The sequence below is a fragment of the Coloeus monedula genome (assembly GCF_965178545.1).
Source record: "Coloeus monedula genome assembly, chromosome: 2".
In the NCBI taxonomy this organism is placed as follows: domain Eukaryota; kingdom Metazoa; phylum Chordata; class Aves; order Passeriformes; family Corvidae; genus Coloeus; species Coloeus monedula.
Window position 1 is genome coordinate 110,588,106 of NC_138782.1, and position 24,937 is coordinate 110,613,042.

Genomic DNA, 24,937 nt, shown 5'->3' on the forward strand with positions numbered 1-24,937 from the left:
AGTTTTAAACATTCACATAACACTCCATCACCATGCAACAGAGGCATATTTTACTATGTTCTGAGAACGAATCTCCGGGAATCTGATTGAAAAGCAATCTAAATTCTTGCAACTACTCTATTTCTCTTGGTTAAAATCAACTTTATCAGGTCCAAAATAAGGAAGAAATACAATTCACAATATACTCCCACATAGAATTGCGTATGTAATCTGCATAAATCGGATATTAATTTTATAGAGAAAACAAAAAGACACTGCAGAGACGATATACATTCAGTTACCAATGCAGGTCACTGATAAAAACAATCAGTAGGAAGAAATATCCACCTGAATATAAAAACAGTGATGAAACCTCTGGACTTACACGGTAACTCAGACTTTTTGTATTACATTTCTAAGAATGGCATTGAAACTAACCATATTGCTGGTAAAAGATTTGAAATATTTACATTAATTCAAGTATAAAGTTATTGTAAAATTTGGTGTTTTCCTTTGTCAAAATTGCCATTTACTTATACTGAAAGATCATAAAATAGTTTAAAAATGCATCCAGAGTAACAATAGAAAATTATCATTTTTTTAAAATTACTTAAAGAAATGGAAATTTCAACAAGTTCTTGTAACAATTGCTCACTCTTGCTTTATCAAAGCAAAAATACCATATGGCACATGGTGATGCAGCAATACAATTAATGTCACAGAAGAATAAACTGGGCAATCCTTCCTCCCTATGAAGCAACAAAACTACTGATAATAGCTTTATTTCCTTACTTTTTTCCCTAATTTTTGAAGAGATAAAAATGTGTAACATTCAATTTTCCAGCTAATTTATAAAAACACAATCAATTTCTTCCCAAGCTTAAAAGAAACAGTATCCTCCTAAAATTACCAATTATCTTTTCATTCCCATATGTCAGTTTTCTAGATTAAACTTTACAATAATTTAGTACACAGGAAGCATTACCTACACACACACACAACAGCACAGCAACCTGAATCAAAGGAACCATTTTTAATGCTTATTGCTTTAAGAAACAAGACTGTAAAATAACTTTAACATGGTGTAAGACAGTGTCAATCATTAAGAAAATTGAGAGTTTTTAATATTCATTTATTATATGATAAAATGCAACATCTGAATGACGTAAAATTTTCTAGCAGCTGACCCTTACACACTGAAATGTTAAGGTAAGGCACCTCTGCTTTTCATGCTGTACGTACCGGTTGCTGTCCCTGCTGTGCCTGGGAAGCTGCTTGCTGATTTGCTGTGGTATTTGCTGCTGCAGCTTGCTGCTGGAATAAATTGGCTGGATACACTCCCCACGGAACACCATAATACTGAGGAGGAACCACAGCAGGACCTAAAACCAGAAAGCATGATTATTCCATCTAGTGCAGCTGCTTAAAATACTGTTTGCAGCATCCCTCATTGATCTATCTTCTCAGTGTCAGAAGAGAAATCAGTTAAAAAGAAAGAATTCCCATACTAGCTAAAATGAAACATGAATACATACGGGTTAATTTAAAAAATTCACACCAAGTCATATCTCCTCTATGAAAAAATGAGTACCCTTGTGAGACTCAGATGACAAAGAAAAACCATAAAGCATTCAGAGTCTGTGTACCAAAGAACACTCAAAATCAGTTTTCGTGGCTGGAAGAAAAGATAATTTCAGAACATCACAGAATGAACAAAATTTATCCTCCTGATAGTGATGTACTGAGACTTCGATCATCTGTGATTCCTCCTTTCTGTATGATGCCCTTGCTTAATAAACACAACTATTGCCTTTGCCTCCCTGCACATACATGACGCCCTTCAAAGTGGGTGCACTTAGCTCTTCCAGTCTATTGATGAAGAACCTGTAGAAGAATAATCTCTCTGTATCATGGCATTGCACCTCTAACGCATTAGGTGCACGTCTTTTAGTTTTTTCTACTGCCTTCCCTGTGAAACCAAGAGATGGAAACAAAAGGGTTTTTTTAAAATGTTATGCTCAAGTCTGAGCACTAGCTGGGACTTGAATACTCAGTCATGTTTTTTCACAGTGACATCTAAGAGCTTTTTAAAGAGTTTTTACTGGGCTTGGAGTTTCTCTGTTGGCTGGGCCTTTTAGCATGCTGGAGACCATCTTTATTCTCATGCCCACTGGGAATGAGAAAACCTGGAATTAGAAAATTAATGCACTGAATAAAAAACATACAAGGAAAGGTTAGCTGTCTCATCTTTCGAAAATAATACATACTATCAATGTCAGGTGCACCTTTTCAAGGATAAACACTTTTAGAACAGAAAAAAAGCTCTAATTTTTGTATATGAAAGTCCAGTAGCAAGAGAAACTCAGAATCCATATATAACAAACTGAAATTCTTTCTATTTTAGTAAAAACTTTCAAAATGGCAATATTCATTTTCCTGCAAGTCTCTCCTTACTAGAACTACATTTGCAGAGAATAAACAGGAAAGATTTAACTTTTTTTCTCTTTTCATCCAGTTGAATTATCAAGACAGACACTTTCTAGTGTCCAGTTACCTGCTAGGGTAGCTGCTGCAGCTAATCCAGCTGCGGTGTACGGGTCAGTCCCTGGAGGAGCAGCGCTGATAATATATGGGTTTGGCACAAAAGCAGCTGGGGCCAAGCCTGCGGAGAATACGCCTGCTGCAGTAACAAACAGAGTTTCATTACAGCCAACATTCTTAGCAAGCACCATCATATTCACACCACCCAAATCACATAGCCTATCTGTTAAAATCAGAACTGCTTGTACTTTGGAAACTTTTAACAGTAGGTGCATAATTACAGAAACAAACACTTCTATGTCTTCTCACCAGTTCTTTCTTAGTAATCCCAAGGCCTAACAGCTTTGTTTTGTTGGATCTACAGACTCCAAGGAGATTTATCTCATATGTGTCTATCCACCCTTATACAGAAGGGATTATTAAAAGTGGAATTTAACTTGCCCAACTCCTAACTATCTGAAAGTTACACTAATCTTGCAACAACATCTGCAGCAGACAAGTCATCCAGTGTCTGAAGTGAATCAGCCAGATGAAATGAACCACCTGCTAGAGACAAAAGCCTCTCTTCACTGACAATTAAGAAAAAATTCAACCAGCTAGTTTAAGTCTGATACCTAGCTTTTAAAAAGCCACTTATGAGATGCTAATTTTACTTCCAAGAATCCTAATTTGATAGAGGAATTGTAATGGAAAGAGCCAACTGCAGAAACTCAGGCAAACAAAGCATCGCTATCCAGAGTTTCCCCCATCAGTTGGGTTCACTTACTTTATCCAACACTGAGTCAGCAACTGCTGCAGCAAGCAATGCACATCAAACTATATCCCTCCTTCCAAATATTTCTTGATAAATTTCTATTAATATGCACATCAGAAGAATCTGCATTTTAAAGAGGAAAAATTCAGCTGACTACTCAGTCAGCACTTCACACAAAGTAGGGGCTTCTCTGCAGTTTAGAAGTCAAAGACAGGACCTGTGGACTCACACAAACAGCTCTCAGCCTGTACTCATCAGCTACGTAACAGTGATGAGCTCCCACTTTTCAGTCCCAGCTACAGGTTGCTGATCCGTGTCTGAGTGGCCCTGATGACCTACCTAAACAAGCTGGTGGGAAAACTTATTAGCAGGAGAACATGGACACAAGCCACTGGAGATGCTTCCGACTTCTGCCTGCCCTTCTGATCCTGAGAACCCTTTTTTTCTCACAGAGGAAAGAGATTAGAGCACACATGTCAATAGCCCAGTGGAATTGGAGAGGGTGGAAATCTTTAAACCCTGACTATCTCCCTTCCTTAAACAAGGAATTGCTTCCATGTGTGTTCCAACCTCCCTCCCCTAAACACCGATAGCTTCCCCACAGCGGAAGATAAAATTGTTGTCACGAAATAAAGCCTCCTTGTTGAGTTGCAGCATACGAGGAACTTTATTCATTTAACTAACTCATTGAACTAAACGGACTGAAAAAATGCCTGCTAAAGAATTAGCTCTATCACAAAGGTACCTGCAAGAAGAAAGAGCTGCTTAAATGGTGCCATTAACAAGGAAAAATTAAAACTTAATCAACACAACAGTATGATTTCAAAATTCTACTCTACAGTGGTTTTTAACTGGATTACTAAAAATAGTAAACTGCAATAGAATCTTAGAATTGCATATTGGTTTTTAGTATATAAAGCTAGTGTTTCTATTACTGCTTATAGCAGTAAACATTTTTAACTTTTACTCCCATCAAAATTCAACTACTATGCTACAGAAGCAAATATAAGTTTTATTTCTTTGTATAAAAGAAATAAAACTGCTCAAAGGGGAAAATTTACAACAGAAAACCTCCTCTAAGGACAGTACAGTCATAGACAGCCTTTCTGAGCAGTTTCCATGAGAACCACTACAACGGGCCAAGTGATCAGTACCTATTTGAGTGAGAAGACTGTGGGTAAATGGATAGGATTCTATCAAAGCAACACACCCCCTTTTGCCAGGGACACTTGCTGTACTGTACAGAAACCTCACCTATGTGCGGCTGCTGAGCTGCAGCCAGCGCATATTGCTGCTGCTGGGCTGCTGTCAACTGCTGAACAGTCAGAGCATTAGTCCTCTGGAAAAGCTGTTGGAAAAAAAACCCAAAAACAAAGGCATTTCAGTTTTCAAAAGTCAGGGCTATAATATACTTGGATTTGTTTACCAAAAAAAAAAAAATTCAAACCAAGCTTCTGTAATAGCAAGTTACTAAACTAGAAAATTATGCAACAATATTCTTCTAGATTAATTATACAGTTATTTGCCCTTGACTAAGTCACAGACAAAATAATATTCAATGCACTGTATGTTGAAATGACTGATTATCAAAAGGATTATCAACAACTTAAAGGATCAGTCTGCCACAGTCCATTACTAACCTGCTGCTGAGAATTGTAGTCAAAAAGTCCTACAGTAGCTCCTGAAGAGTCCATTTGTACCTGATTGCCAGGATAGTCAAACTGTAGAGAATCAAGACCAACTTGTTCCATGGCATCTAGATTCTGATTTTCTGGATTTGAAAATTCTTCTACCAAAGGCTTGTGGGCTGTAGGATTGGGAAGTGGACCTAACCCTTCTGTGGTGCTGGGATTGGGGCCCAGGCGTTCAGCTACTTCTGTTGGAGAGGCTTGTCGACTTCCAGGGGTACGACTGTTGAAAACAAATTTAACATACACTCTTCAGTCTTAAATAAAGCTGTCCATGGACAGAGTACAGCATTTCTACTTTAAAAGCAGCTCTGAACTCAAGCGACTTTACAAAGGGAAGTGACAGACTCATTTTAACATTTTCAACCAGCATGCATTGATAGCTCAAGGAAAAGGATGCATTTAACTCTAAAGCTTTTTTTTTTTTTAATGTTTAAGACTGACTATGCAGCTCTTCAATCACTTGTGAGAAAAACAAACTCATCTGTGAGGCTGTTTTGAGTCAAACGGAGTGAACTGTGGTCACCTGTGAATTCTGGGATGTCTATTGTATTTTGGGAGTGATGTGAAACGTACTGAAGAGAAATTAAAAAAAAAAAAAAAAGAAATGGCTAAGGACATTTCATGCCAAAGAACAGAAAGACACAGCAAAATTTCAACTGGAAAGGACAAACATACAATATAGTAACCATTTTTCACATCTGAAAAGCAAACAATATATTTTTACCTTGAGTTAAATGAACTAATAACCGCCTCGTTTAGCATGTGAGTAAAACATTTAATTTCCTACACAACTCATTTAATAGACTATACTACAGTGATGATTGGTGGGAAAAAAGTGTTTCTAATATAATCCTGAATAGAATATACAATATCAGAGACATTATTACATATAAAAGCTGAATTGCTCTCTCATCTGACTGGCAGTATTAACCATATTCCCACTGAATACAGGGGACTTTTTGTGCACCTATAAACACCTACAGGCAAACACATGAAGTCAGATATCAACAGTGTCACATCCTAAAGAGATTCCCAACACTGTATTTGCTTAGATTTAGGTTACCTTAATTTGGTGTGGTACCCCACCTTCTGTGGGAGGCCATACTGTTTAGGCTATCGAGTTTTACTGGCAAAAATCTAAGTTAATTACTAGGAAAGAGTTGTGTGAGAAAACCTACAATCCTCTAACATTATTGTGTTGGCAGAACTTTATGATTATATATTGTTTATCAGGAAATGTAAAACTTCTAATTAAGTTTGCTTTACTTGTGAAAACTGGGCTCAAATACCAAAGGAAGAACCTATGTTTATTCCAGCAGTACAGTGCCAGACCAGTTTGCTGTAATTCTACGTCAGAGACACAGCCTCAGTACTACCTGTTCTCCTTCCTCTTCAGGGCTCCAAAGCCAAAGTATCTGTTCCTCGCTGAAGCACACGACTAATGCAAAGAAATCTACTAGTACTTACGTAATGGCTGATAACAACACTTAGGTCTGTACACCCAGAAATCAGCCTTTTAGGGAGTTTATTGCAGCAACACTGTATGATTTATTACTCTGGACAAAATATTCCAAAGAAAGTAGGAGTTTTTTGACTAGAGGTTTTTTTAATGTAACAAGCAACCTCATGACAATTGTCTGTAACATACTGGCTTACCATCTAAGCATCCTAGCAAGCAAATATGTCTTGCTCCAAAACTTGAGTTTAAAGCCAGTTAATATTTCCTATTTTTCCCAAGTTAAATACAGCATCAACAAAGTGAAGAACAAAAGGAAAAAAGGCAGTTATTTCAGTACATACTTTAGTTTAAAAACGCTACAAGTACAATAAAAATACAAGGAGGAGGACAGGATGAAGTTTGTTTGTTAATACTTATGATTAACTAGTACAGGTTGCTCCTTATATTGGCGCTGTTCTGTTGCTATAGTTAAAGTTGTGTCAATACTTCAATTATAAACCTCTGTTTGGAGGGATCTATACCACCACTTTATATGGCCCATTTCATTTAGAAGGCCTTTTTTTTTTTTTTTTTTTTGAGAGGTTTACTGGCTTTGGATGCTTTTTTGCATTTGTGTATTTCTTAGTAACTTCTCTCTTTAAATAATACAGAAGGTACTTTACAAACACCTATTTCAAAACTGAAATAGATACTGGTGAAGAAAAGCAGGACACAAGTTATTTTGTACATTTGATGTGTAACATTGAAGGGAACTCAGTTTATTGTGTGTATTGCAGCAATCATCTGAAAGGAGCCAATGTGAGCTCTCTGGTATGCTTGGTATTACATTATTTTCAATGATACCTCTTGAAAAAGACTTGAAGAATCCCTCCTTACCCTCAGGTAAATACATTTTTTAAAGGGTAGGAAACACTTGCGTATGGGATTCAAACATGCATTTTAATATACTTGTTCAGTAATGAACTAAGGAAACCACAACTATCTGGTCATGTTTATCACATTAATACAAATTTATGAGCAGCACTCTAGTTCTCTATGTTTTTAATTTTCTATATGACATTTACAAATGCATCACAGTTATTCAAAAAAGAAAGATTAGCCCTTAAAAAATACCCAATTTAAAATGCAGTTTAGTACTAGAAAAAAAAACCAGATTGGCTGTGCTGTCATGTTAGAGTTCACTGTTCAAAAGCTTGAGCTTGGTCCAGTCTTTTTATCCCTACAACACACAACCAAACCGCAACACCATTCCATAGGTGACATTTAACTATATGAACAGGAAAATACATTGTTCCACCTTAGTCAAAGATATGGTTTCTATAAAGACTTATGGGGAAATGATTAGTTGTGTTAGGCTGTGGCATCCACTAGCAAAATCGGAAGGAAAAGTTAAAATTCTGTAGGACTTACTCTCTACAAGAACACTCAGATGCAAAAGTTAGAGTATTAAAAAGAAGCGGAGAGAGAAAGAAATTTAGTGTGACATAAAAAGGGTTAAAGTTTTCATCCCTCTTTAATTCACAACATTCAAAAGGCACCCGTTTACTTTCAATAATTAGTATGTTCAGATGAATTTGTCTCATGAGAAGTGACACACACAATAATGACATCCTAAGAAACATGTGGCACGGTGGGAAAGGAAGGACTTGAGGGGGGAAGAATCAGTCTGCTGCTGGGTAATGTTTAAAGCTGACACACAAACCAGAATTGTAATAATGCCCTTAAGAGACATGCTCGTCTTCTTGAGAAACAGTTAAAAGCTTACTTAAAATCTTTGCAATCGGCATCCATTCCATTTGGCAAACCTCTGCCATTTATTTTAGTAACATCCTCATCATCTCCTTGTTTAAGATCTCTGTTTTTGTCCTCCTCAAATGGAGAAGCCTTGCCTTTCTGATCTCCTTTCTCAGGTCCATCTGTTTCAGCATCTCTAGTGCCCTGAGGAAAAAGAATCTGTTTGATTCTGAATATTGAACAGAACACAATAGGAGCACCACAAGGTGACCTAATTCTACACTACAGTGCACATAAACAATACAAACGGTTTGTTGTCAATGAAATTGCATTTGGTGGGTAACTTGGTCATCAAGTTTCAACCACATGCAATTAATAACTGCCAAAATGTGAAAAGGAATGCCAAGATTTATAATGGAAGAGCTAACTCAACCTTAACTATAGCGGTGCTGTTAAAGCAGTAACACTTTGAGTTAGAAGTTTATTTTATACAGTTAAAACATCCACTTACAAAACAAACCCGCATGAAAACATAGAACAGGAAGATCTAGAATAAATCTCATCACACATTTTAAATTAAGCCATTTGCAGTCTTTTTCCTACCTTTAAATAAAGTTTTTCGGAAAGCACTTTAAGACGCCTATATATAGTTAAGATTCCCAAACCACTTCCCTCTTCCACCCCCTCGAACCAAGGAAGACAGACAGATAGAAACTAGACACTTCCTTCTAAAAAAAAAAGTGTTAAAAAAGAAAAACAGACAAAGAGAATAGAAAATATAACCATGTTACCACGACCACAGGAGGTAACTAGACAAGCTTAACACACTGCATTACTTACAAAAGCTCCTTTCCTAAACCGGGAATCCAATTTATCAGCTGGAGAGGAACTTAACACATATTCTACCATGCTCACTCCAAGGCCACCACTTTCTGATCGCGGAGACAATACAGCATTTACTTCACTGTTTCCATGAAAACCCTGTCCAGGCTTTCTCTGAACCATAATAGGTTGGGACATAGAATGGTCTGTTAAAAACAAATAAGTAAATAAAACTATTGTATTTTATTAAATACAACTTGTAATGTTTTTGCATTTCATTACAACAGCAATATGAAGACAAAAAATTAAATTAAATAAAAAATTCCAAATCACAGTCTCAAAAAGTGTTATTGAAACACAATCAGCATGCAGGATACATTTTCACAACTAAAAGGAAAATAAAATTTAATACACAGTTACATTTGGGATAATATTTTGCTTTGAAATAACATTGAGTAATTACGACTGATTTTTCACTACATATAAAACAGTCACTTACGAGGAGTTCCCCATGCAGTCTCTCTCCACTCGTCACCAAGGAATATCCCTTTTTGTCCATCTTTTGCTGAATCATCAGGTTCCCAAAACTTTTTGGCAGGTAAAAGCTGTTAAGAAGAGAAGATGGTTTTATTTAAATATGCTTGTAAATGGGAAAAACCAGCAATACTATTAAGAGGATAATCAAGTAATTAGTCTTAGATCATGGAATCATAGAATGGTTTGGGTTGAAAGGGATCTTATCATCTAATTCCAAGTCTCCTGCCAAAGGCAGGATTGCCACTTTTTGAGCAGGTTCCTCAGGGCCCCATCCAACCTGGTCTTGAACACTTCCACGGATGGGACAGCCACAGCTTTTCTGTACAACCTGTTCCAGTGCCCCACCACCCCACACAGTAAAGAATTTCTTCCTTATATCTAATCAAAAATCTCTCCTCTTTTAATTTAAAACCACTCCCCCTCATTCTACCACTATCTGCCCTTTTAAAAATTTGCTCTGCCTCCTTTTTTTGTAAGTTCCCTTCAAGTATTGTAAGGCTGCAATGAGCTTTCCTGGGAGCCTTCTCTTCTCCAAGCTGAACCACCCCAGCTCTCTCAGCCTGTCTCCATAGCAGCAGCAGAGGTGTTCCAGCCCTCTGACCTTTGTGGCCTCCTCTGGACCCACTCTAACAAGTCCACGTCTTTCCTGTGCTGAGGACTGATATAAAAGTCAGCTTTCACTAAAGCAATACATATTGCTGAGTGAAATAACACTTGAAATCTACTTCCCATTACTGAAGCTAATGCTGTAAAAAAGGAATTCCTAAAACGACCCCAACAGGATTGAGATTCTGAAGTTACAAGGAAGAAATACAGAATATAGAAGCAGTTGTGAAAAAAAGCAAATCAAATTAATCCCTGTGTTAAATCAAGACAATCCTCTCAGAAGCTTTAACTAACAGTGACTTCTTTCTAAAGATTCAGAAGCTTGGCTGTTAACTAATACTGTGATAACCAGAAGGAGCAGCAGTTCATTGTGACGTTCTCTTCACTTGGAAATGCATCATGTTCCAAATTTTAGAAAGTGACTAATACACACAGTCAGCTCCTTTAGACCACAGGGCTGTTAAGAATCTGTGACATTCATATGTGAAGTTCCACATACCAACACTGTCATTTAGATGTATGGGTTTTTTCATTCCTACTTGTAAAACAGAAAGTGTCATGTTAGATCAGGATCATTTCTTGTACTGTCTTCAAGGACAGAAGGAATTAGCGTGACATGACAGAAGCACCACACAAACAAGAATATCTCAAATATTAGCATCCTTTTTGCTTTGATTTTACTACTTTATTCCTCTACCTTTTCCCATCAGTAACAGTACAACTGCCAAACTCTACATGTCATATTTTCTCTACATGTAATTAAAAAACTGTATTCTCAGACTACATATTAGGTACTTTACAAGGTACATCAACAGAAACAAAAATGAAAGCAACTTGCAAAAATTACAGGGAACAAGAAAGCTGCACAATCCATCACATTCACCAGATTCTGTACAATGTAGTGCTGTATTTAGAATTTTAAATTTTGTGAAATTAGAAAAAAAACAAATGTAATCTGATGAAACTGTTTGCAACACACAAGTACGTTCTGGAAATTTGCTTCTCCTGCAACTTAAGTGACTAAAAAAAACCCCTTCTGAACTTCACAGCTGCTTAGTATGAGTCTTGATGAAATTAACAGATATAATATAGATATTTCTTAGTGTAACACTGAAAGCACTTGTGAAAACAGCTTCAAGAAGAGGTGGATAAGATTGCCACTTGCAGGCCCCAGTATTAACACTGCAACAAAGGTGACAAGCACTCCTCTGGACTAACTTAAGGATTGATGTTTTTCTGTGCTGCCCAGAGCTCTTACCAGAAATGAAGGAGTTTGACTAGTTAGCCTCAAATCCCTGGATTCCTTACAGAAATTCATTAACACAGAAGGATTTGGGTAGGACGATGATAAACTGCTAAAGCTCAACAAAACTACAAGAGAGTGTTGAGGTGCTATACTGTTGTGATCTGCCCTGACAGAGATGCCCACTCTCAAATGCATTGTAGAATCACCATCAGATGTCAACCAAACATACTTTGTGAGCAGCAAGATACTAAGTTTACCCCAAATTTAAGGGATGAAATTAGCCATCAGATGAAAGAGAAATAGATTAATGGAATCTTATCTGCTTTTCAACTAAAAGCAGATGATTACAAAATCCAGATCAGCCTGTGTGATCTACACATTGTTTTTAGCTTTATATTTGTAACAGGTTTGCAATACTACTTAATTTTCATTTTGTAGGAGAGTAGTAGAACAGAAAGCAAGCATTTAATGTTACCTACGAAACCTTGGTTTTGGGAATCACATTTTATTTTAAATGCAGTCTAAGCCAATTTCAAGTATGTGTCCAGCTGAGAGCTTTGAAACACATAAGAGAAGGTATCACCACCTAACACAACCTTGTCAGAATAAAACAGATCTAGTATTATCTTGGATGCCATAAAATAAGAATTACCTGAAGTATGCTTACCCTTGAATTAGTAATTTCTACTATCAGACAGACAGGTATGTTCAGACAACTCAGGGTAAGAAAAATAAACAAATTTAGATCAGAACATACTGCAATACTGGTTTTGATATCAGCACTCATTCATAGGATTTGGATCAGAGGGAAAACATAGAAAGAAGCAATAATCTTCACTGCAAAAGTACAGGTTGTTTCAGGGGGGATTTTGCTGCTGTTGAGAGGATTTTTTTAGGGTTTTTTTTTTCTTTTTGAGGTTTGCCTTTTTTTTTTAACTACTTACTCCCAAATTCCAAACAGATAAATTCAACTGCTTTCAGTCTTCATGTACTTTGGTACACAAAGAATATAAAGTATCTTTACCACAAAACATAATACATCATCCATACTGAGAGGCTAAATTTAAACTACTAAAGATTAAACAGATTTACAGAATTGATTTTCATTAAAATTTCTACACAACAAAGAAGTCCCTCAAATATTTAAATAAATGCAATCTTACAAAGTTAACAATACTGCAACTCCCTGAGAGCCACCGATTTAGATTTATTGACAGATGGACATGACATACACCATGCTCTTTTTAAATGGATGCTTTAGCTATTGGATTGTCAAATAAGCAGCCTTAGCAGTTGTCAATTATTTTAATTGTGGAATTAAAACAAAAGAAGTACTTTTCAAAAAAACAAAACAAGTGTATTCCTCTTCGACAAGAGGAAAATGTCTTGATTAGTTTTACTGAAAAAGACTTAATCTAGAAGTCATCACAAATGAATACAGGCAGTTAAAATCATTGCGCTTTACTCTTTGATAGCATGTGTTTTCCTCAACATTTTATGCATTTAGTGCAATAAAACACAAATTTTATGAAGATATATCAAATTCTAAGTAAAAATAATGGAGAAAGTTGTTTCTATTTCTTACTAAACTCTCCCAAAAGTACAGTAAGTATGTCTTTTTCAGTATCAGCACTGATCCCTGTTAGGTGTCTCCCAGCTGAACAACGCCCTTTACCACACACAAATAATAATAACCAGTTATGCTAAAGCTGCCTCTTAACCAGCTCTCTGATATGAAACTGCACAGTCTCCATTACTGTCTCTTGCATTAAGGATTTTCAATATTTTTTAAAATTAATTTTTAAGATCAGAAGCTATTCCTACAGAGCTGAATGAACACCTCAGCTGAATTTCTCTGAATGAAGTTTTGACAATAGAAATGAATACTTTGGTCCTAAAATGAACTGTGTGTGCTTCCACCCTGTAAGTTAAACCAACAGACATTATCAAAAGATGATTTATTTTTCTGTTCTGTTTGGCAGTGAGTTTTGTGTGTGCCTGTAGTGGGTCACACTAAAGGTCCTGAAGCCCACTCTGCTTGCCCTGATAGAGCAAACAGATGCCTAGAGAGAAACAGCACCATGTGTTCTTATTTCTTCAGAATACTAACATGATCTTACAGGTCACCATAGATTTTGCGAGCTGAAGCCAGAAGCATCATCTGTGTATAACCAATCTAACATTTTAACCAAGCTAAAATTTTAAGAGACATTCAGAAAAGATGTCTGCAAAACAGACTTCACAGCCTCCTAATGCCAAGTATTGATACCCAGTTGTGCAAAAAAGTATCAATGAGGATTAGAATTATAAAAAAGAAATTAATTTCAGTTCAGAGAAAAATCTTGGCAAACAGAGAAAATGAGGAGGAACATAACTTTCCAATAGCTAGAAACAGTTCAGTTGACATGACCTTTCATACCTTTCAAAGCATATGGAGATAGCATGTAAAAGCCTACAACTACCAATTCTAGCTTACTTTATAAGGACATTTCCTTTAATATTTTACAAGGTTATAATCAAAAAACAAGATTAAAACAGCCACGGAATCTATCCCAGAACTACTTTATTGTTGTGCAATACCTTAAGAAAATTACTGAGTAAGTCAACCTAGCTACATGAGCCTGTATTACCTTAAGATACCTGGAAGACACCATTGAAATGGAAGACAGAACAACCTGGCAAGCGCAGGATCACAATATAGTATCAGTTTCTGATGCTGCAGTACTGTATCAAAACTCTGACTCTTTACATGTGTTTTTTTTAAACATCTTAACAGATCCACTGAATGTCATGAAAACAAACCAACAGAATCCTAATCATGCAGAAATACATCCCTCCATCTGAGATAACCTAAAATGAAGATTCGCATGAACAGTCATATATACTGTAGTTTAATTCCCAGGCATTTGTGCCATCCTGCACTTTCGCTGCTTTCAATCTTTTTAGGGTACTTTGTGGGTGTCAAAAGACCAAACACCACCACGAATTTTACCCATCCACTTTACCACACTGCTGGTACTATCAAAGATACTTCACTAACACTTCTACTTCTCAAAAGCAGTTTTAAGAGCTGGGAGGGGAGCAGTGTGGCTAGTCAGGTGTCTAAAGAACAGGGCTTCATCTACTATTGATTTTTCAAATGGGAGATGGTTCAAAGTCAGCACTGGATGATGCAAAAATTGCTGAAAAGCCAAGTGATTGCTTAAATGCTTCATTAAAATAAAAAAAAAATCAAGCAGGAATGGCCATGCGTCAGCTCAGAAACATTCAGCAACTAGAACACAGCACTTATTTTTCATCATTAAGTTATGGTTTCACAAAGACTTCTATCATCATTTTAAGAAAGTTGGGCTGCAATGTTGTCACTTGTTCAATTATCAACTGAATTAGGTAAATATCCAGCAAGACAAAAGGATCTGTATTTGAAATCTTAGTTCAACACGAAAATTTCTTTACCATGTCCTGTCAGGGCAAATAACCCTAACACTTGTCAATTACTTTCTAAACAGTTCAGGCAACTGCTTTTGAAGGAGCCAAGTGATCCTCCATGTTCTTAAATTCCTTCCTCCAACCCCAAAGTACACTGACTTAAAAAAACCCAAACAAATCAAACAAATCAAATCAGTCAAAAGAAATAGTCCTTCTTCCCTCCAGCTAAGAATTACGTAACAGCACTCTTCAGTCTGGTTAAAATCTTTTAAGGAGTAATTACCAGTGAAAAAGCAGTAAATTATCACACACTTCTGCTGGGTATGACAGTTTACTTTTTCTGGAGCCAAACCTTTTTTTCAAACCCCAGTCTCCTTGGCTTCTCTGGAGCAGAAAGAAATTGTTCCACTAGCTTAGATACAGTGAGACTGAAAACATGCCTCCTTTCATAGAACAGTACACTCTTACAAAATATTACCCTTTCACTTCCCTAAAACTACCCATCCTCTAACAAGAATGGCACAGACACAGCAGAACCAGTCAACAACCATCCCAAAGTTCTTTTAGAGTACATAGTTTCTCTTCACCTTACAGAGAAATAATCAACTTGTTCTTAAGAGAAGCTCTTTGTTTCATGCTGTATTATCTAGACTTCTTAAACTGTATCAGTATTTCCAAACCACCAACTGGATTTTCAGCACGCAATAATTACCTCTCCCATTCCCCGAGATTCTAGGGCAAGAGCTTGAAACTCATGATTCATCTCATCCACAGATCGAACCTGTAGAGGGAAAACCAAAAGAAAAATCCATTAGTCAAATATCATTCCAAAATTAAGAGGTTTCAATACTCCAGAAGATTTCTGAGTATTTCAAGCACACACAAAATATGCTTCCCAATTTAGTCTGAACATGAGTCTAGACTTCATGAACAGATACAGTTAGCAGCCAATTTAACGTACCCTGCTAATATAATAACATACAAGAAATTCCAAGAGACTTTAACAGTTTAATCTCCACATATCTGTACAGATATTGCTCACTATAGAAACGGTGGCCAACATTACATTTGCAATGAATGTAAAAAAAAAAAGTGAAATTAAATATTTGGGCATATAAAATCCTTTAGAAAGGGGAGGAGCTGTTGCACACTGTGTTACTCAGTACACCTGGCAGCAAACAAAGAAAACCTCACAAGGCAGGTCACAAAACCTACTAGTAATGTGTTGCTTTTTAAATCTAGTAACTGACTGCATTATCACAACTCCTCATGTTTTCTTCCAGAAAATAGCATTTTTCTTTCTCTGCAGGTTGTTCCTTTTTCTGTTTGCTGTAAATATGAAAGGTATTTTACTAAAGTAAGAGTTGCTGCTGCAACAAACCACCACCTTTCTCCATGGCACAGACGAGGCACTGGGCTGATTCTTTTCTGAAAAAATGGTTTCCATAAAGACTTTTCAAAGCCAGGATAAGCTTAGAAAAAAAAAAAATTAAAAAAGGAAATTCAGAGTTGTTTCTTTCCCTTTCCTTCTCTCCCAGCAGCGACATGTACCAGATAACATTATTCAAGTTCAAAGCAAAATTAGTTTCCCTCCCAACACCAGTCTCTCTTGACGAGTTACTTTCACTAGTAAATCCATCTGTTTACACCAGCCAATAAACCAAACTGAAATTACTCCACGCAGCTGATAACACATTACTAACACTTTTCAATAGATCCTCAAATACTAGGCAAAGAAACAATCTGGTGCTTTCAACATTCTGGCGCAAACAACTCTTTCTTAGCATTGCAGAAGTGGCCAACAGATGCTCCATTCTCAAAATTCTACTCCCAAACTATTGTTATTGCCTCAATCACTCTAAGCCATTAACTTCTGAGGTTGAGTGTCTCTGTGCTTTTCACAAAGAAATTTCACAGCTCAAAGAAATAGTCCCTCAAGAAGATCAATATTTTGGTTAAGATGGAGTCTGAAACCGCTTCCCAACAATTTCAGTGAGATACTGAAGGGCAAATTTAGTTTCAGACTGAACTATGGGGTAGGCGCATCAGCACACTGGCCTTATTCCAGTAATGCTGACACTTAAGTTAATGAGGTTGATTTTATTCTTTCAAAAACTGAAAGCAGATTTTAACACATCCTTAGAAAAACTAATGACATTTTTCTTCCAATGAATCAAAAAACAGATTCATGTTTTATGCAAAACTTTTATTAGCGCCAAGGGATAATCAAATATTTGTGCATGCTCATAGAAAATAAAACTGTAGAAGAGCAATTACTTATAAAGAAAAATCAGAAACTCAAACCTTGAGGACTTCTGAATTTGAATATTACAGTTTCTGAAAACATAATTTCTTCTACAGATTGCTGAGAGAGTCAATTATCTAACCTTGGCCACTGTTCATGTTGAGGTCACGCACTTCAGTTTCAGTTACAAACCAAGATTAGTTTAGGTACTTCTGCCTCAATATGTAGTTTTGATCTAGTGATCTCTAAGCAAAATTTGCAGGTAGAGCTGGCCAAACTATATTTACCATAAACACTACCCAAATCACTGTTCATAACAAGCAACCAAGCTTGAAAGACACATACTTTTTTTTGGTTGTGATGGTTTTTGGGGGGGTTGTTTGGGTTTGTTGTTTGTTTTTTTGTTGGTTTTGTTTTGTTTTAACTTTCAGTGGTGGTGGTTTTATTTGTTTGTGTTTTTTGGTGTTGCAAGACCCTAATACTAAATGCTCATTTATCACAATTCAGCGAAGTCCAAAACCATGGCCACACACCCTTCCATGTCTCTAAGAAATGACAATCCAAGAATCAGGATAAGAGCACAGCTAACTCCTTTTTTCTTCTAAGCAGTTCAGAGACCTTATAAGAAACTGAAGTTTTATAAAACTGTAAATACATTTTAGCACACTAAACATTAATTTTGCTCACTGGCTTCTTTCTTAAAAAATATAAACTTTAAGTTAGTGTTATCTATTGCTACCAGCAGCAAGAGAAAAAATAGTCCTTTTGCCCATCAAAAACAACAGCCCACAAGATCCTGTCCCATATCATAAACGTGTGTTTCACAGATCGTTTACAAATTGGAGAAAACACAGGCAATACCAGTATCTCATGCCTTTCTTCAACACTAACCCAGTCCTATCATTATAACAACAGAAGGAAACATCCAGAATGACACCCAGCTGCATCTCCTAAATATAAAGACACGCCCTTTCCCCAAAGGAGAAACTTTGGTTGGGATTATCCATATTACCAACAAGTTTTATTTTCTCTAATTCAATACCAGCATTAACCTAATTCATAGGTTCCAGAAATAAATATTTTAATATTTTTTTAAACACAAATTCAGAACATAAAAAAAATCCCCTTTTGCTATTTTTATTCATACTCTGTCATCCAGAATAATTCATAAGTCAAAAAGAGGCCTATGGAACATACTGCTCAACATTCACAAGGTTTTTTCTGGTTTTGTTTGATTACATCACTGCCTCATCCCTGGAACTGCTCAAGGCCAGGCTGGATGGGGCTCTGAGCAACCCGGTCTAATGGAGGGTGTCCCTGCCTATGGCAGGGGGTTGGACAATGGTTTCAAACTTCTAATACACATCAGATCATTCCACAGGGGCCCCAAATGATGCACAAACAGATAATACACACCAGAGCCGTCTGTAGGCAAAACAGTTCCTCACATGATGCTGTTAAATAGACAGAATGTCTTAAGCATATTCATGATTTTTTCCCCCTTAACACACCAACAGAAAACTCTCATCTTCTTCCCCTTCCACAGCCTCTAGATACAACATACCAGCATGTTTTAGTCCATTTTTCATCGCAGCATTAGGAATGAGATTTTAACACAAAATTTCCATTTAAAAGCAAAATTATGTTTTAGTAGACTCTTTCTTCCTAAAGTTTACACTTTCTCTCTCTCCATGAAATTTAAAAATAATTTATTAAAAATCTCGAGGCCTACACAAAACCCTTCCTTTACTTTGTTGAGACTCTCCAGTCCTGCCACCCTTCACCCAAGAGCTTTTACCACTCCACTTGAATGAGCTTCGTAACCATAGAGGTAACATTTGATTCAGAAGGGGTTTTTTTGTTCCTTTTCCATGCATGCATGAGAATTTCACCAGATCACCCAGCTGAACTGGCTGAAATGCCACAGGGACAAGCCCACTACATTTGACTTAGGGAGAGCAAGAAGGAGAACCTGGTGTGGAGCAAGGTGGGATAGGAGTATCCACTCAGTGCTGGCTACATGGCAACTCAACTGGTAACATGAAGCCCTGTCCTTGGTAACTCAAGGCAAAATTCAGAGGTCAGACTCTTGACTGGAAGTCATCTAGGATTACCACAAGAAACACTGCTTACAGAAATATCCATTTCTGGAATCCAGGCATCCAGATCTTGGGACAACTACTCTCTCAACCCTGAATCTTGCCAGAAATAAGCTTGTAATCATTTTCTTGCAAAAGCGAAGAACAGCCACTTCTTGGAAAAAAGGCCTGTGGAAAATAGTAACAAAAAAATACAGTATCAAAGGATATGACTTTATTTTCTATATCAAAAGTGGTTAAACCAGCTGACCAGAAAGTAGGAAAACCACTTTTTCTGCATCAAGAAATTCCAAATTCCATCCCTCCCCTCTCAGGTGAATACCCTAATCACTGTGACAAAGACAAGAAGACACAGCAGCTGTACCTGTGTCCTAGGCCAGAAATTCAACACAAAACCCCTGGTAATTACAGCACTGGGACTGGAAAGAAAGAGAAGCTGCTGTTTACATGGCAAACACTTCTACTTTTTTCTTAATTTTACTGAATGACTTCAATGCAAAATACCCTTCCAGCAGTTTTCCACAGGGATGGCTCTTCTGTAGCATTTATCTTATGTAAGATACATCCTTATGGAAGAGACTTAATACTATGAGCCACTTAAACTATTTTGAAAACCCAATACGTAGCAATTCTGCCAGTCCTCCATGAAGTTAAACACTGTAAGTCATGTCAGACACTTGACTAGACATTTGAAAAACTCCCAAAAAGACAACCCACCAAAAACCTTTCAGATAGGTGGCCAACTTGAAATTACTAAATAAAAATAATATTTTTAACAAAAATATTAGACAGAAATCTAGAAGAGATTCATAACAAAGGACGAGAAAGGAAAACAACCAGCCTAAAGTGCACATCTCCTAACCTGTTACTGCAGTAAACGGCTGTATATAGAGATTTGTACTACATAATATTTTTGCCAAAATTACCTAGAGGCCAACCCACAATGCATCCAGATAACAAGAGCTGCTGAGCAGCTGAACAGGCAACTACTAGAAGCACAACTGAACTGTTTTGTACACTAAACACCAACTATTTTCTGTAACACTAAAAGAAAACAAAACATTTGTTCGATTCACCAAAGTCCAAAACCACGACTTTTTAGCAGATATATCTTCTCATACCTCTTTGAAGCATCAGGGAACCAAGGGTTCACTTACTACCAAACTGGCTAATGAAAGTTGCTGCTCCCAAGTAATTCAAAGTCAACAGGTGCCATGTTTTGATAAGAGGCAACATTTTCTGAGGGCCACATGGAACAGTAACACAACTGAAAACTTCACTAAATACTCCAAAATGTCCAGGCTCCTTAAGCAGTCCAAATAAAAGAGGTGCTTGGCACTGTTAGGTACTTCTGACAAAAGACTTAGGGAACCAATTTTAAGTTCTAACAAATATTTCTATGGTTACAAGCCCAGAAGTATAACATCTTCCTCCAGTAAGCACTTAACAATTTTCACTGTGTTAAAATAGTGATCTAAAATCAACTACAACTTTTGCAGGCAAGTGAATAATTCTTCAATTGCAGTATTTTTGGCTTCTTAACTCATTCTCAAGACTGAGCTGTACTATACTTCTGCACTCTATGACCCTTAGTACATCCAAATAGTCTAACAAAACCAAATTTCTCAATTTAGTTGGCTTGGCTCAGCAATCACTCTGGATCTTAATGTTCTTGTGCTTTATTTCCTTGTGAACTTTGTATTGTAGTTTGAGAAGCAATCCTAGTAGCACTGAGAACGTTGACAATGACAGAAATGAAAAGAGCAAATTTTCAGGTGGGGTTTTCTGCAGCCATTAAAGGGGCAAAGGAATATACTCAGCAAGAGCACAGTCCAGCCTGCTGAAAAAGCCAACTCACAAAGCAGCAAGGTGATCCAAAGAGCCGACCAAATTCTTTGCTTGTTTTCAATAGGAATATCAAGAATCTCGAAGCCTACACAGAGGAGAAATAAATTACCTAGATTTTTATCAACAGCATGTATAAATATGCATATATATGTATATGTTATATCTATGTCAAAGTATGCTGGACAGTATCTCAAAAGTCACCATCAAGTCTGGAAAATACTGATTTACTAGCATAGTCTTCTGCCAACAGACAATACAGAGAAATTATTATTATATCATCACTATCCACCAAGAAAAGCACAAGAAAATGATGGACATCTTGCCCCCTGTTTCAGAACTACACGATGGTTCATTGGCCTAAAAAGCCAGCTATGGACTCCAGAAAGTTGCTCCCCCTAAAAATGAACTCTTCTATCATGTAAGAAACTTGCCTCTTCATTGCACAGGCTTTCATGATTCTCTTTCCCACCCAACGAGTTCAATCTTTGCCCTAAGACCGGCAGAATGGTTTGTACAGGTTTTCCTAAACTACTGTCAAACGTCCTCAAGCTCAGGATTTTAATCTGTGCAACCAAATACTGGCAGAGCTACCAGGCTCACATAAATTAATAATGTGTCTGTATCAAAACCTGATTTCATAACTATTTATAACAGTTACACAGTTTGCTCCATTTGAAAAGCTGAAGTCATATATTCCTACATAAATAGGGCATATAGTTTATACTAAATAACCTTAGCAGGTTTCTCAGTTTTTTAATTGTGTAAGAAATTATCCATTCAAAACAGTTCCTAAGAAATGCACAGCACAGGAGGGAAGGTAACAGACATTTGCAAAACAAAAATCTAGAAACATGGTAAAAAGTATATAATTTTATAAAATGGAAGAAAAAATCCCATAAAAACTTGTCCAGTAAAAGCTTCTGTAAACAGGAAATTATTTACAAGATTTAATTAGAACAAATTGATTAAAATAATATTTCCCATACACTGCTTAGCTTATTATTTAAATGAGCTACAAGAAAAAGTAATTCTTTAAAAAAAGGGAGCTGACTGGTCCTTTACTGCTCGGAAACAAACTGAAGAATTATTTTTATACAAGAAAATATATAGGTTTAATCTTCAATATGAAATAGTTTAGGTATAAATCCCATGTAGTTTGGTGAGACTCTTCACCTTCCTCTGCTGCACACATTATTCTGCAACTCTCACTCCAATGTTCCTTCATAAATACACCAGAAACAAAAAAAGAAGGCACTAAATATATTCAGAAGTTTGAAAACAAAGCTGCGAAATGAAATTTGAGTTGCAGTTTCTGTCTAAACATGCTTAATTTAATTGGTGCTGATTACTTATATGCACATGACTAAACTCTTTTTTTCCAGATTTTTTAAATCTACACTTCTTGTTAAGCTGGTTAGTCAGCATCACCTTTCTGGTAGCAGTAGAAAGTGCTAGAGGTGGTGTAACAGAAGTTTAGAAGAATTTACGAGTCAAATTTCTAACCACTATTATTCTGTTCTGACAGAAAGGCTCTGTCAGTGAGTAATAACTACACAGCTACTTCTATACTGAAGCATGACATTAATTTGATGCGCTGCTGCTTTGAGACGTCACCCTTCGTTACTTCACCATTTGCTCTCATTCAAAAGCTTTATTTAGCAAATTAAAAAACATTTAAAAATCTTCAAGTGCTCTCTAAGCAATATGCTATAAAAAAAGCCTTAAAACTTTGCCTTTTCTGAAGATGAAAACTCTGTATAAACCCTAAAGATATCTACACACAAGCAGGAACTAGGGACAGTTTATCTCAATGTATTTTGTAATGATTAATGAAACATAACTTTCATTCTAATAGAGTCAACAAGCTTTTCTTAAAAGTGTTAACAAGAACTGGAAGACTGGAATCCACAGGCCTTGAATCAAGTAAAAATTTCCATAAATTCATTTTCTATATTGTAATCAATACTCTCTCTGCTGATGTGCTTTCTTTAGAAATCTCAACTATCTTCACTTTTCTGTTTATTACCAAGGAATCTGAAACAGAACATCTCCCCCACACAAATGTCCGAAAAGTTAAAAAAAAAAAAAAAAACAAACCCCAAACTTTAATTTCTGTTTGATGATGGGGCTTTAACACCATCTTAAAAAGAACGTGATCTTAAGGAATCCCATGGAGCATAATACATTTATACACAATATAGTTTATATGAAGAAAAACATTTTGTATGTACGTATATACACATGGACCCCACCCCCATTAAAAGTGGGGCTGAGGAAATTCCAGAAGTCACTCTGACAGCATTTCCAGGAAACAGTTTTATTTTGTTATTGTACAGCTGATATCACAAGCACTCCTCCCACCCCCTCTTGGGGTCCCTCTCCCTGCCATGTGTTCCTGGGAGAGGGGCCCTGAGGGGAGGCACGGCGTTTCCCTGCCCCTGCTCAGCCTCATTCCCCAATGGTTGTTTTGTGTTCCCCTGCACGGGCAAGGACCCTCGGGTCCCGGGATTGAGCAGTTCCTTGGCAGAGCCCCGGCCATGCGGCTGCAGAAATAAACATCTCTCTGAAACATCTATCAGGAATCAGTCCTTACATTTCTTTTCCACGAGCCTCGCTGATTGATACGTGTGTTACAACATCCCCATTGGAACAACCCCCAACAACTGATACATAACAATCCCCTTCTTCAGAGCATTTACTTCCATTTTGTTCACTCCTGAATACAGCAGACACCATACAAAATATTAATTTCTCAAGGATACAGTTTTCAGTAACACTACATGGAAAAACTAAAGTTCTCCCAGTAATTCTCCTGCTCAGAAGTTTCTAGCATCATGAATTATTCTCCCTCATGATCCAGTACCATTTGAGAAAGCTCTACTGGCCTTTTGGTTTTGCTTCCCCTCCAGCCCCAGTAGGCAAGAAACTAGGGAATACCAACAAGGGAATACCAACACAGTCTGATCTCCTCAAAGTGGGTGCTACAACCAGAGATGATGTCATGAAACTAACTAGTTCTTATGCAATGAATTGAACAGAGGACAGATTATATACATATACATATAAAAAAAAAAAAAAAAAAAAAAAAAAAGAAAACCCAACCAGCCAACAACCCCAGAATTTTTAGACTCCTCATTTCACTATGAATAAGCAGCTTTTGCAAAGAAAGGTACTGACATAACTTCTCTGTATCCCCAGCATAAAATAACAGTGAAAAACCCCAAGGTTTCAAATATATGTCAGTCTGCTTCAAAATCCACCTTGAATTTTTTTGAGCCTTTGAACTCTGCATAACCTCAAGGAGAGCCAGGGAATGGTTAAATGTGTTTCTTTTAGCATATTTTTTTAGTGCCTCCCTTGCTATAGGGAAGTATGTATGTTTTCTACTTATCTGTATATAGCAGGTGAACGGACATTTAAAGAAATTGCGGTTATCAATTATTTCAGCTGTTTTCTAAGGATGTTCTCTTTGGACAACATGTATTTAAACTACCATAGATTTCCACAATTGCCCAAAAGCTGAAAAGATCCAACTGTAGAAAAAACAACTAGAGACTCCTTCTAATTCAGTAAGCCTCACTTCTAATTCAATAAGAGCTGCAGCCTACCTTCAGACATTAATATCTCATTAAATGCTGGCTAGCACAGTCCTTCAAAGGAAGTAAAAGAGTCTGAAATAACACCAAAGACTTTATACCAATGACAGTGAACAAAAATAAAAAATAAAATTAGGTAGGCAATTTAGAATTCAAATTGAAGTGACAAAAGCTTTGTAACAAAAATTAGTTCAAAGATTGGTATTGATACACCTGCGCTTCGATGGATTTAAAGCCAAATAGTTCAACTTTTTAATTTAAGAAGCCAAAAATTTAAGAGCAGTTATTTATAAAAGCTGCTATCAGCACACAAACAGGCACAGTCTGTAGGGCACAGTATGTAGGGCAAGC

General features: G+C 36.7%; 1 protein-coding gene across 10 annotated transcripts in view; it reads right to left on the bottom strand.

Annotated features, from left to right (window-relative positions):
• Positions 1-24,937, bottom strand: part of PUM2 (pumilio RNA binding family member 2) — an 81,013-nt gene that overhangs the window by 36,285 nt on the left and 19,791 nt on the right. For 4 of the 10 annotated variants that reach the window (XM_082277178.1, XM_082277186.1, XM_082277180.1 and 1 more), the window contains exons 2-10: positions 19,177-19,310; positions 15,511-15,579; positions 9,480-9,585; positions 8,999-9,186; positions 8,190-8,362; positions 4,915-5,185; positions 4,529-4,622; positions 2,534-2,659; positions 1,222-1,361 (exon numbers count right to left, since the gene is read on the bottom strand). In XM_082277178.1, coding sequence (XP_082133304.1) covers positions 1,222-1,361; positions 2,534-2,659; positions 4,529-4,622; positions 4,915-5,185; positions 8,190-8,362; positions 8,999-9,186; positions 9,480-9,585; positions 15,511-15,579; positions 19,177-19,188 — 1,179 coding nt within the window. In that variant the 5' untranslated portion in view covers positions 19,189-19,310. The remainder of the gene's footprint in view (positions 1-1,221; positions 1,362-2,533; positions 2,660-4,528; positions 4,623-4,914; positions 5,186-8,189; positions 8,363-8,998; positions 9,187-9,479; positions 9,586-15,510; positions 15,580-19,176; positions 19,311-24,937) is intronic. The other 6 variants (XM_082277183.1, XM_082277182.1, XM_082277181.1 and 3 more) reach the window with 3 other exon arrangements.